The 14,232-nt window shown below is 40.9% G+C and overlaps 2 protein-coding genes across 5 annotated transcripts in view; both read left to right on the top strand.

Annotated features, from left to right (window-relative positions):
- The window catches only part of LOC129766415 (uncharacterized), a 39,466-nt gene extending 26,473 nt beyond the window's left edge, over positions 1 to 12,993 (top strand). Inside the window, exon 5 of the mRNA XM_055766946.1 lies at positions 12,854 to 12,993. Coding sequence (XP_055622921.1) covers positions 12,854 to 12,993 — 140 coding nt within the window. The remainder of the gene's footprint in view (positions 1 to 12,853) is intronic.
- Positions 1 to 14,190, top strand: part of LOC129769260 (uncharacterized) — an 85,855-nt gene extending 71,665 nt beyond the window's left edge. For all 4 annotated transcript variants that reach the window (XM_055771380.1, XM_055771382.1, XM_055771381.1 and 1 more), the window contains exon 2: positions 12,854 to 14,190. In XM_055771380.1, coding sequence (XP_055627355.1) covers positions 13,075 to 13,908 — 834 coding nt within the window. In that variant the 5' untranslated portion in view covers positions 12,854 to 13,074 and the 3' untranslated portion in view covers positions 13,909 to 14,190. The remainder of the gene's footprint in view (positions 1 to 12,853) is intronic.
- Positions 14,191 to 14,232: the final 42 nt, after the last annotated feature.

The raw sequence follows: 14,232 nt of genomic DNA, 5'->3' as shown, positions 1-14,232 counted from the left end.
TGTTCGCTCGTTGGATTCACATACAGACTAAAAAGGGTCCTTTTCAGGATCACAAAAAGTCTAAAGAGTTTATTGTTTTGTTATCACTCGATATCCCCATCTTGTTCGGCTAAACCTTCCTGTTTAGCGATTTGTTGTCACTCGCCACAGCTTTCACAGTTGGAAAATTTCTTCCCATCCAGCTTGTGACATATTTTACAGTAAATTACATTCAATGGCACGTCGCATTACCACCACTCAGTGCCGGATTGGAGGTAATTTTAACCTGTAATTGAACATTTGCGATGACAGTGGTACAGTGTCGACTTTCAATGTGGGGTCATAGTTTGGATCTCTATGTTTACAAAAATGTCCAACTAAATAAGTCGCATTACATGTCCGTCCAATTAGCTAAATGTCGAACTAATTGTAAATTACTGTACTTTAAATCTGGAAACAATTTAAGAATTGGTGAAAATTGAATAATCAGGAAAGTCCCCAACTATCAATAAGCTCAGAACAACTGCCAAATTCACATACTCATCAGATCCTGGCAAACAAATTATGAAAACATCAATTTGTGTTTTATTATTATTTTGGATAATGTTTTAGAAAGCATTGAACTTTATTTCCTAAACTCTTTTTTGGAAGGTTTAATGGCCCTGAAAAGCGCCTTGTTTTATGGAATGGTTCCAATTTAGAAAACTTAGTACTCGTGGTTTTGAAAAAAACCATTCCGAACGCCCTCGATGCCGCCTTGTTCTGGATTTGCCACCAAAGCAGTTTGTATAAAGAACAAACTTTTTTCTTCTGCTACCTGATGCCGTTTTGCGATTGCGTTTGCCACTCGCCACTCGCTGCGACTGCCTGTTGTCTTGATGTCCACCGAACCGAATGTGTTCTGTTCTGAATGCGGGTTTTCTTATCGTCGCGAGCAGCTTTGCCAGCTAACTCGATCACTTCGGGGGCCGAAACTATATAACGCCGGCTAGGTGGACTGGTGCTCTGGTACTATCGCGCTCGGCCTAGCTACCCTTGCGGGGAACTCCAGATCAACACGGTTCGAGCGGGATTTTGCCTTTCCCTTCACTTTTCCTCCTTTACCATGTCCAGACATGGCTGCTTGGGTTGGTTTGTTGATGTGTTGTGATGCGAACCGATGTGGTGTACGGTTTGAATGAGAATGATCGGTACGGCAGCGGAGCGGGGATTTTTAAGCTGACTGGCTGGCTCGAGAATTACGCATGTGTGAGACTGCGACCAATGTTTCGTTCATTTTTTTCTTTTTCCTTTCCAATCGTGCTTCATTCTATTTCGCTGCTGCTCTGGTTGCCCGTTTTGGTCGGTACGATTTGAGGAGCACAGAATGGACCAATCAAAAATGGGCACATAGTGCATTTGGACAATGCTTGATATTTCACAATTATTCAATTGGTTATCTAAAGAAAAATTAAATGTTAATCGTTATGATAGATGCGTAGATATATTTCCTATCAATTGATGCAAACACCTTTGCGATCTACGATTTGAGGAGCACAAAATGGACCAATCAAAAATGGGCACATAGTGCATTTGGACAATGCTTGATATTTCACAATTATTCAATTGGTTATCTAAAGAAAAATGAAATTTTATTCATTATGATAGATGCGTAGATATATTTCCTATCAATTGATGCAAAAACCTTTGCGATCTATTGAGAAATGCTCGAGTTATAAGCGTTCCAAATCTTGCATTTTTTCCTACTTGTTCAGTGCCTAGATTTCCATTTCACCCCCTATATCTTCCGGTTAGACGTAGTCCTACGTCAAAATTGAATTTGAAGATAATTTTTTTATTGCAATGATAAGTTTTGGTGGAGATATCGCAAAAATTCTACAAAATATGTTGAAATAGGGTCAAAATAAAGTTCATTAGGTAATTAAATATCGCGAAGTAAAACCTTTCATTCAAAGTTTAGTAATTTAAAATTACCTTCGGACCTTCTGAACTCATAAAAAGTTCATAAACACGTACTATGGCACCAGATGTCGATATAGTATATTCATCATTATTGATTTGGGTTTTGAAGTGTCATTTTGAGATGGATATCTCGAGAGATGTAAACAAATTTTTAAAATAAATTTTAGAAATGAAATTTACTAAAATCATATATTTCATTCGTTTTAACAGATGGTAGAAATACAAAGATTAGCAGCTTTTCAAAAAGCAGTGCGTTCTGTTTCCACGGTCATTTGTGAGGAGCTTTTGGAAATGTGTGCCGATGTACGTAAAAAGAAAAATCGGAAAACATGGATCAGACGCTGGATGAACAAGAAGCATCTAGGGGCATCACAAACAATATTTAAAGAGCTCAATGTTAATGACCCACAGGAGTATAGAGCTGTTATGAGATCTAGGCACTGAACAAGTAGGAAAGAATGCAAGATTTGGAACGCTTATAACTCGAGCATTTCTCAATAGATCGCAAAGGTGTTTGCATCAATTGATAGGAAATATATCTACGCATCTATCATAACTAATAACATTTAATTTTTCTTTAGATAACCAATTGAATAATTGTGAAATATCAAGCATTGTCCAAATGCACTATGTGCCCATTTTTGATTGGTCCATTTTGTGCTCCTCAAATCGTAGATCGCAAAGGTGTTTGCATCAATTGATAGGAAATATATCTACGCATCTATCATAACGATTAACATTTAATTTTTCTTTAGATAACCAATTGAATAATTGTGCAATATCAAGCATTGTCAAAATGCACTATGTGCCCATTTTTGATTGGTCCATTTTGTGCTCCTCAAATCGTACCGACCAAAACGGGCAACCACAGTAGCAGCGAAATATAATGAAGCACGATTGGAAAGGAAAAAGAAAAAATGAACGAAACATTGGTCGCAGTCTCACGCATGCGTAATTCTCGAGCGAGTCAGACGATCATTCTCATCCAAACCGTACACCACATCGTTTCGCATCACATCACATCAACAAACTAACACAAGCAGCCATGTCTGGACATGGCAAAGGAAGAAAAGTGAAGGGAAAGGCAAAATCCCGCTCGAACCGTGTTGGACTGCAGTTTCCCGTAGGTGTATTCGCCAACTGCTCCGCAAGGGTAGCTAGGCCGAGCGCGTTATTACCAGTGCACCAGTCCACCTAGCCGCCGTTATATAGTTTCGGCTGCCGAAGTGATCGAGTTGGCTGGCAAAACTGCTCGCGCTTTGGTTCGGTGGACATCAAGACAACAACAGGCAGACGCAAAACGGGAGCAGGTAGCAGAAGAAAAAAGTTTGTTCTTTATACAAACTGCTTTGGTGGCAAACCCAGGACAAGGCGGCATCGAGGGCGTTCGAAATGGTTTTTTTTTCAAAACCACGAGTACTAAGTTTTCTAAATTGGAACAATTCCATAAAACACGGCGCTTATCAGGGCCATTAAACCTTTCAAAAACGAGTTTACGAAATACAGTTCAATGCTTTCTAAAACATTATCCAAAATAATAATAAAACACAAATTGATTTTTTCATAATCCTGTTTTCCAGGATATGATCAGTATGAGAATTTGGCAGTTGTTCTGAGCTTATTGATGGTTTAGGACTTTCCCGATTATTCAATTTTTACCAACTCTTAAATTGTTTCCAGATTGAAAGTACAGTAATTTACATTTAGTTCGACATTTAGCTAATTGGACGGTCATGTAATGCGACATATTCAGTTGGACATTTTTGTAAACATAGAGTTCGCCAAATTATGACCCCTCATTGAAAGTCGACACTGTACCACTGTCATCGCAAATGTTCAATTACAGGTTAAAATCGCCTCCAATGCGACACTAAGCGGTGCTTCGGCACGTCGCATTAAATGTAATTTACTGTACAACATGTCACAAGCTGGATGGGAAGAAATTTTCCAACTGTGAAATCTGTGGCGAGTGGTAAACGCAATCGCTAAACAGGAAGGTTTAGCCGAACAAGATGGGGATATCGAGTGATAACAGAACAATAAACTCTTTAGATTAAAGATAATTTTGTAATCCTGAAAAGGACCCTTTTTAGCCTGCATGTGAATCCAACGAGCGAACAAAACGTAATGAATGTATTTTTTTGCCATCGCTGCCTTTTAACGCTCATTCGTTCGTCTCGTTGGACTCGCTCCTTTGGCTGAGTCTGCCGATTTGTCTCTATCCTGTGAGCGTGTACCGCTAAAGTACAAAACGCGCGGATCCGCTGAAAAATATATCATTCTTTTTCAAACCGTAAATCAGTGTGGTTGTATGGCATCGTTTCACATCACAATATACCTAATAGCGGTTATAGAAATTCGGCCGTGAGTGCTCGAGTTGGCTTGCAAAGCTGCTCACGACAATAAGAAAACCCGCCTACAGAACAGAGCACATTCGGTTCGGTGGCAACAACTAGTTTCAGCGAGTGGCAAACGCAATCGCAAAACGGCAGCGAAGCATAATTGAAGTTCTTTTTAACATATCCGTTTTACCCCCACCTCCCCTTCTACTACTCTTTGTTTTCAAGACGCTTAAATTTTGCAGTTCATTCGTCTCTAATATCATAGAAACACCAATTTAATCATATGGAAGAACCGCTCTCTTTTTGCGACAAATTAATCCGATAGCACGGGAATAGTTTTTTTTGACGTAGGACTACGTCTAACCGGAAGATATAGGGGGTGAAATGGAAATCTAGGTACTGAACAAGTAGGAAAAAATGCAAGATTTGGAACGCTTATAACTCGAGCATTTCTCAATAGATCGCAAAGGTTTTTGCATCAATTGATAGGAAATATATCTACGCATCTATTATAATGAAAAACATTTCATTTTTCTTGAGATAAATAATTGAATAATTGTGAAATATCTAGCATTGTCAAAATGCACTATGTGCCCATTTTTGATTGGTCCATTTTGTGCTCCTCAAATCGTACCGACAAAAACGGGCAACCAGAGCAGCAGCGAAATAGAATGAAGCACGATTGGAAAGGAAAAAGAAAAAAATGAACGAAACATTGGTCGCAGTCTCACACATGCGTAATTCTCGAGCCAGCCAGTCAGCTTAAAATCCCCGCTCCGCTGCCGTAACGATCATTCTCATTCAAACCGTACACCACATCGGTTCGCATCACAACACATCAACAAACCAACCCAAGCAGCCATTTCTGGACATGGTAAAGGAGGAAAAGTGAAGAGAAAGGCAAAATCCCGCTCGAACCGTGTTGATCTGGAGTTCCCCGCAAGGGTAGTTAGGCCGAGCGCGTTAGTACCAGTTCACCAGTCCACCTAGCCGGCGTTATATAGTTTCGGCCGCCGAAGTGATCGAGTTGGCTGGTAAAGCTGCTCGCGACGATAAGAAAAACCGCATTCAGAACAGAATACATTCAGTTCGGTGGACATCAAGACAACAACAGGCAGTTGCAGCGAGTGGCGAATGGCAAACGCAATCGCAAAACGGCAGCAGGTAGCAGAAGAACAAAGTTTGTTCTTTATACAAACTGCTTTGGTGGCAAATCCAGAACAAGGCGGCATCGAGGGCGTTCGAAATGGTTTTTTTCAAAACCACGAGTACAAAGTTTTCTAAATTGGAATCATTCCATAAAACAAGGCGCTTTTCAGGGCCATTAAACCTTCAAAAAAAGAGTTTAGGAAATACAGTTCAATGCTTTCTAAAACATTATCCAAAATAATAATAAAACACAAATTGATTTTTTCAAAATTTGTTTGCCAGGATCTGATGAGTATGTGATTTTGGGTTCCCGGAATAAATCGCCACAGAAAACGACTGCAACAGAAACCACCGCTTATAAAATGTGTAGTAGGCTATAAATATTGTGGCGCGGTATTGTATTTCAAAACAAGAATTAACCGGGCAAACGTATCGCCCCAGGCAAACGTAACGCCCCGGGCAGACGTATACCGTCCGACGCTCGCTAGAGCTCGGTCGGACATTGCTAAAGGATCGTATCCTATGTTTCAAACTAACCGGGCAATCAGTGGATCCCAGGTTTGCGTGCGAGACACCGCCGCTTCCGACGGCGGGTCGGCGGTGGACTCGGATTGCGTCATCTTGGCGGCATGGGCCGCCTCGATTCCTTATCCTCGCCAAATGGGGACTTCGTCCCCATTACATTGTCCTCAGAATAAATTTCGAAAAACGAGAACAAGAGAATAAATTTATAATAGAAATGTGAGGCACATGATGTTTTTCCCGCGCCAAATATTTCTAGCCTACTACACTTTTTCTAAGCGGTTGTTTCTGTTGCAGTTGTTTACTGTGGCGATTTATTCCGGTCACCGTGATTTTGGCAGTTGTTCTGAGCTTATTGATAGTTGGGGACTTTCAAGATTATTCAATTTTCACCAATTCTCAAATTGTTTCCAGATTGAAAGTACAGTAATTTACAATTAGTTCGACATTTAGCTAATTCGACGGACATGTAATGCGACTTATTTAGTTGGACATTTTTGTAAACATAGAGATCCAAATTATGACCCCAAATTGAAAGTCGACACTGTACCACTGTTATCGCAAATGTTCAATTACAGGTTAAAATCGCCTCCAATGCGACACTGAGTGGCGCTTCGGCACGTCGCATTGAATGTAATTTACTGTACAACATGTCACAAAGCTGGATGGGAAGAAATTTTCCAACTGTGAAAGCTGTGGCGAGTGGCAAATGCAATCGCTAAACAGAAAGGTTTAGCCGAACAAGATGGGGATATCGAGTAATAACAAAACAATAAACTCTTTAGATTGAAGATAATTTTGTGATCCTGAAAAGGACCCTTTTTAGCCTGCATGTGAATCCAACGAGCGAACAAATCGTAATGAATGTATTTTTTTGCCATCGCTCCCTTTTAACGCTCATTCGTTCGTCTCGTTGGACTCGCCCCTCTGGCTGAGTCTGCCGATTTGTCTCTATCCTGTGAGTGTGTACCGCTAGAGTATAAAACACGCGGACCCCAAAAAATATCTTATTTTCTTTCAAACCGTAAACCCGTGTGGTTGTACGGCATCGGCATCGTGGACGTAACAAAGGAGGACAAGTTAAGGGAAAGGCAAAGTCCCACTCGAACCGTGCAAGTGTGCAGTTCCCTGTTGGTCGCATTCACTGATTGCTCCGCAAGGGTAACTAGGCCGAACGGATTGGTGCCGGAGCACCAGTATACCTAACAGGGATTATAGAGTTTCGGCCGTCGGAGTGCTCGAGTTGGCTTGCAAAGCTGCTCACGACAATCAGAAAACCCGCATCAAGAACAGAGCAGCTAGGAGAAGAAAATAAAACAATATATTTAAAATATATATAAACAATATATTTAATGTATATATAGAGGGGTCCCCTTTGTATAGTCCTACGTCACTCCGGTTATGTCCCCGACATTACCCACCCGTCTTTTTTTAATTCGTTTATTTTTACAGGCTCAGTTACTTAAGTTTAAAGGAGCCGAATTCTTAAATATAATTTTAAAACTATATATATATACAATTTTCTTACATCTATGGTTAGTAAGGTGGAAAACCGATTACTCGCGGTGTACTCGAGTTTAGGAGGGTGACATATTTTTAGGAGAAAGATGGGATATAAGGAAATTGTAACAATGTTGATGAACACTCAATTTATAAATCTATTCGTATATCTATAGTGTATTTACATTTCAACTTATTCTACTATTTATAGCAAGGGGACGAATTACCCGCAAAGGAAGGAAAGGAGGGTATAAGGATTTAGGGGCAATCACACACGAAGATCTATAGCTTTAAGGAAAACATATATATGGGACATGTAATCAAGGTCTAACCGAGCCAACACATCTCTGTGCCGGTGAGCTGTCTTCCTCGGGCCCGAAGGGAGTTTTTTAAATTCGATCTGGCGACCAGATACACCTCGCACGACCAAACAATGTGCTCGATGTCGTGATAACCTTGGCCACAAACGCAGAGATTGCTGCTGGCAAGATTGAAACGGAAGAGTAGTGCATCTAACGAACAGTGATTGGACATGAGTCGGGAGAAGGTGCGAATAAAGTCCCGACTCAAGTCTAGACTTTTGAACCACGGTTTGAGGCTAACCTTAGGGATAATCGAGTGAAACCACCGGCCCAATTCATCTTCATTCCACTTGCGTTGCCAGTTAGCGATGGTATTTTTGCGGACTAAAGAATAAAATTCATTGAAAGCGATTTGACGCTGATAAATATCGCCTTCAATTGCACCTACCTTTGCTAATGAGTCAGCCCTCTCATTACCCGGAATGGAGCAATGTGAAGGGAACCAGATAAAGGTAATGACATAACAGCGTCTGGATAAAGCACTCAAAATTTCTCGTATTCTCTCAAGGAAGTACGGCGAGTGCTTTTCCGGCCTCACTGAACGGATAGCTTCGACAGAGCTAAGACTATCCGTTACAATGTAATAGTGTTCAACAGGTCGTGAGGCGATGCTGTCCAGCGCCCAAAGAATTGCTGCCAATTCAGCAATATACACTGAGCAAGGATTCTGAAGACTGTGTGAGGTGCTAAAAAATTCGTTGAACACTCCAAATCCTGTGGACTCGTTTATAGTGGACCCATCAGTAAAGTACATATTATCACAATTGATACCCCCATACTTTTCATCGAAGATCGTTGGAGCGATCCTCGATCGTTGGTAATCTGAATATCCATGGATATCTTGCTTCATGGACAGATCAAAATGCACAGAGGAATTGATGTAGTCAGGGAAACAAACACGGTTGGGAATATACGAAGAAGGATCAACCTGCATGGAGATGAATTCATGATATGAACTCATGAATCCGGAGTGAAAATTTAGCTCGATCAGCTGCTCAAAATTTCCGATCACCAATGGGTTCATGACCTTACACCGGATGAAGAACCGAAGAGATAATAATTTGAAGCGATCTTTTAGTGGGAGTAGGCCTGCCAAAACCTCGAGACTCATGGTATGCGTTGAGGGCATACATCCCAACGCAATACGGAGACAAAGATACTGAATTCGCTCGAGTTTAATGAGGTGTGTTTTGGCAGCTGATTGAAAACAGAAACTGCCATACTCCATCACTGAGAGAATAGTTGTTCGATACAACATTATAAGATCTTCTGGATGGGCTCCCCACCAGGTGCCGGTAATTGTACGGAGAAAGTTTATTCTTTGTTGGCATTTTTTACTCAGATACCTAATATGGGCCCCCTAAGTACATTTGGAGTCGAACCAGACCCCAAGATACTTGAATGACATAGCATGAGTGATCGGTTTACCCAAAAGTTGAAGCTTTGGTTTTGCTGGTCTATGCTTCCTAGAAAAAACCACCATCTCTGTTTTCTCCGTGGAGAATTCGATCCCTAGCCCAATGGCCCAGGTTGAAAAATTGTTCAAAGTATCTTGTAAGGGTCCTTGCAGGTCGGATTCGTTTGATCCTACGACAGACACCACTCCATCATCTGCAAGTTGTCTTAGGTTGCAATTTTGTGTAAGGCAATTGTCGATGTCGCTTACATAGAAGTTGTACAAAAGGAGGCTTAAACATGAGCCCTGGGGGAGGCCCATGTAAGAGACCCGACTTACTGCCGAATCTCCGTGAGAAAAGTTCAAATGTTTCTCACAAAGCAAGTTATATAACATATTATTCAATAGAGGTGGCAGACCCCGAGAGTGTAATTTGTCCGACAAAACCTCTATTGAAACAGAATCGAAGGCCCCCTTTATGTCTAAGAATACTGAAGCCATTTGTTTTTTTTCGGCGTAAGCCATTTGAATTTCTGAAGAAAGCAACGCAAGACAATCATTCGTTCCCTTGCCCCTGCGGAACCCATATTGTGTATCTGAGAGCAGGCCATTCGTTTCAACCCATCGATCAAGGCGAAACAAGATCATTTTCTCCAACAATTTCCGTATACAAGACAGCATTGCTATTGGGCGGTACGAATTGAAGTCGGACGCGGGTTTTCCGGGTTTTTGAATAGCTATAACTCGTACTTGTCTCCAATCATCTGGAACAATATTATTCTCCAGAAACCGATTGAATAAATTCAACAAGCGATGTTTCGCCACATCAGGGAGGTTTTTCAGCAATTTGAACTTAATTCTATCCGATCCCGGAGCAAAATTGTTACATGAGAGCAGAGCAAGAGAAAATTCTACCATCGAAAACTCGGAATCAAGATCGCACCTACCTTGTGGTATATCTCGAACAATTTTTTGCACAGGAGCGGAATCAGGACAAATCTTCCGTGCAAAATTAAAAATCCATCGATGTGAATATTCTTCGCTTTCATTCGTTGAAGAGCGATTTCTCATGTTTCGAGCAACTTTCCATAATTTTTTCATTGACGTTTCTCGTGACAAACCTCCCACGAAATTTCGCCAATAAGCACGTTTTTTTCCTTTGATTAAGTTTTTAAATTGATCTTCAAGGGCTAAATACGTTTGAAAATTTTCAGGGGTTCCACGTTTCCGAAAAGCTTTAAATGCATTCGATTTTTCTACATAAAGCTTGGAACATTGGCTATCCCACCATAGATTGGGAGGCCTTCGGGAAATGGTGGAACCTGGGATGGGTTTCGTTTGAGCGCGAACCGCGCTGTCATAGATCAAACGAGAAAGGAAGTTATACTCCTCCAATGGAGGTAAACCATCTCTGGAATTGATGGCTAGAGCAATCGCGTCCGCATATTTTTTCCAGTCAATGTGTCTTGTGAGGTCATATGCCATGTTTATAGATTCAGAAGAATTCGACCCAATGGTGATGGAAATTTTGATTGGCAAGTGATCACTACCGTTGGGGTTCTGGATTACATTCCACTTGAAATCTAACGATAGTGAATTCGAGCAAAGCGAGAGGTCAAGAGCACTTGGGTTAGCAGGAGGTTTAGGTACACGTGTTGTTTCCCCAGTGTTCAAAACGGTCATATTGAAGCTGTTACAAAGGTCATATATCAACAATGAACGATTGTCGTCGTACTGTTCCCCCCAGGCAGTTCCGTGAGTGTTGAAGTCTCCCAAGATCAATCGTGGCTCAGGAAGGAGTGAGCACATGTCATCAAGTTGTTTGCGGCTAACCGCAGCTCTCGGAGGCCAATACAAGCTGACAATACAGAGGTCTTTGCCTCTGATGTTTGCATGACAAGCAACAGCTTCGATCCCTCCAATAGGTGGAAGGTCAATTCTAAAAAATGAGTGGCACTTATTGATCCCCAAAAGCACCCCTCCGTATCTATCATCACGGTCCAAGCGTATAATATTAAAATCGTGGAAAGAGATATCATCTCGCGAAGAAAGCCAAGTTTCGGACAGAGCAAAAACATCACAATTGAAGTTATGAATTAAAAATTTGAATGTATCCAATTTAGGGATAAGACTACGACAATTCCACTGTAAAACAGTGATATCTCCGACCTCTCTATTTGAATTAGACATCAAGAGAGATAATCATTGCAAGGAGGGGCCATGTTTGCATCAATTGTTGCAAAATTGTCTTTAATACTGGAAGCATTGAGATGACAAGGGTTCTGATGGAGTCGGAAACATTAAAACACGTGAAGATTTGATCCAAAAGGTCAGACAACTTTATAAATCCCGATTGGAAAGTTGAGCTTGACGGCGAAACAGGGACAGTTGGGGTTTTTGATGTCCCCTCGAGTGCTGGGTCGTTCGAAGATGAAATATTCCCACGGAAGCCAGGAGGAACCTGGTTTTGTTTGTCCGCTGCACTCGATTTTTTAGGCAAGCTAACAGAGGATATAACCGTGGGGACTTGTTCTTGAACTTTGGGAGTGGTCACATTTTTGCGCCGGGGATTCCCTTTGAAAATAAACGGTGTGCCCCCGCTAGCTGCGTCCGCTTCCATTTCATCAACTGGCAACGTGGAAAAGGTATTGTGTGTTGAGATTGGTTGTTCTTGTTTTTGGGTCAGTGGCGAAGCGCCCTTCAAAATTTCCGCAAATGTGCGCTTCGAGCGTTCCTTTAAAGAGCGCTTCTGTTTCTTTTACGGGAATAGTTGTGGCGTACATAAAATCCCCCATATTCGAATTTTTAAGTTGATCGGATCAGTAATTTCTGAATCTATTCAACACATGCATTAGTTGGACATTCATTTTTATATTAAAAAGTGACGTAAAACTGAAAAACAAATCATTTTATTCAATTACTGTGTTTTTATTAAACAGTTTTATTTAGCTTGCCCTGTAATGTGTATGTTTGTATGTTTGTAACACGTTTGTCTGTAGCGTTGTACCACATTAATGGAAATTTGACCCCCTTCCTGTTGACCGATTGATCTGAAATTTGAAACACACCTTTATCTCTGCAGTCATTATAAAACTGCGTATTTTATGATTTTAAAAATCCATTTTGGCCGCCGCTATAAAATGGCTGATTTCATATTAGTTTAAAAAAGTGTTAATTGGGATATGTATGTCAAATGAATGGACTTGACTTGGAAAATAACTACATTATGAACAACATAAATTCAGAAAGGTCGCCGGCACAAAATGTTCGACTATGTATTTTTTGCAATCTCTTCACTGTCGGTATCAAACGAAAAGATTTGACTAATAGAGTACAATACACCATGAAAACATTCCGAAAAAAATTAGCAAAAATCAAACATTTTAGAAAATTGTGGAATGTTTTTATTGTAGAGAAATATACTAATAATACATATAATGTACTAAAAATTAGAAAATAAAAAAAAACTTTAAGTTAAACGGTTTCATTGTGATAAAACATAAGAATAATATAGATAATGTACTAAAGCTAGAAAATAATTAGGCAAGTAGTATTTAGTAGTTGTCACACCCCTTCCTTCAATCTAGGAATATGGAAGTGGACAGAACGGTAATTCTTGTCTATGTATTTATTATTTACAGATATGATCCGTTCTCTCGGTTTGCAATTGCAAGCTTTCGATTATGCTACCCATACCGACGACGTTGGTACCGAGTGGCGCAAATGGTTGAAGTCGTTTGAAACGATGGCACGAGCGAGCCGAATCAGCGACGACGAGTGACAGAAGGATTTGTTATTTCATTACGCCGGGCCGAGCGTTCAGCAGCTGTTCGATACGTTGCCAGACTTGCCGGGCGATAACATGCGTGGCCCATTGATGAATATAAACAATTATACACCGAATATGACGTGCTACGAAGAGGTGGTTGCAAAGCTGAATGCATTTTTTCTTCCAAAGGAAAATTCGACATACGAACGGCATTTACTATGTCAGATGAAACAGAAGACTGACGAAAGTATTGATGCATTCATAGTTAGATTGCGTGTTCAGGCCGAACGGTGTGGTTTTGGCGATAGAATCGAGGAAAACGTTAAGGATCAAATAATTGAGAATTGTCAATCGGCCGCTCTGCGTAGGGAGCTACTTAAACGGGGTGACGCTGACTTGCAGGAAGTTTTGAGAATAGCCAAAATTTTCGAGACAGTGGCCGTTCAAGAAAAATCTTTCACTAGAGAAGCTATAAAGCCTCAGACTAATGAAGCCAACAGAGTTCAAGTGAATTCATCCTACGTTAACAAAAATCGCCCAATGGAATCGGCGCAAGTAGAATGCCATCGATGCGAATATTTTGGACACATGGCACGGGATGAAAAGTGTCCCGCGAAGGGAAAATTATGCAATAAGTGTAATGGTCGTGATCACTTCGCGAAAAAGTTCCGCAAACGAAAGCATCAGATGTCAGCCGTTGCCAAGCGCGATGATATCTCTAAGGTGGTTCGCACAAGTCATGAGGCCCGGAATCAAGATTCCAGTACGGTTCACCAGATTGTTGATACCGACACTGAATATGTATTCAACGTGACGACCACCGACAACGATGGCGAAGTACAATGTGAAATAGGAGGCGTTACCATTTTGGCTGTAATCGATTCAGGGTCGAAATATAAGCTACTGGCAGCAGATGAAGTCCTGTAACTTTCGGTTACAAGCCTCTTTGTAACTTCGCCACAAATTGTTCTACCCAAAACACAAGCACTTGTTTGTCATTTGTCACTTGACAAGTGATAAGCCCATGGCATTAGGGGACATACCGGACATGGAAAGAGTGGTGTGAACTTCACATGTGTGGGAGTAGCTCACAACACGTTACAACCTGACAGGACAATTTTGTGTTCGGTCTCACGCCATTTTATAGATTTTGTTCTCGGCTCATCCGATACTGGATCTTTCTATCGCCGACTGTCTCCGAGAGTAGAAGTGCGCGTCGTGAAAGAATAAATAATATATATATATATATAT

This window comes from Toxorhynchites rutilus, chromosome 2 (assembly GCF_029784135.1).
Source record: "Toxorhynchites rutilus septentrionalis strain SRP chromosome 2, ASM2978413v1, whole genome shotgun sequence".
NCBI lineage: Eukaryota > Metazoa > Arthropoda > Insecta > Diptera > Culicidae > Toxorhynchites > Toxorhynchites rutilus.
Note: the sequence above shows the minus strand (reverse complement) of the source record. Positions and strands in the feature narration are given on the sequence as shown.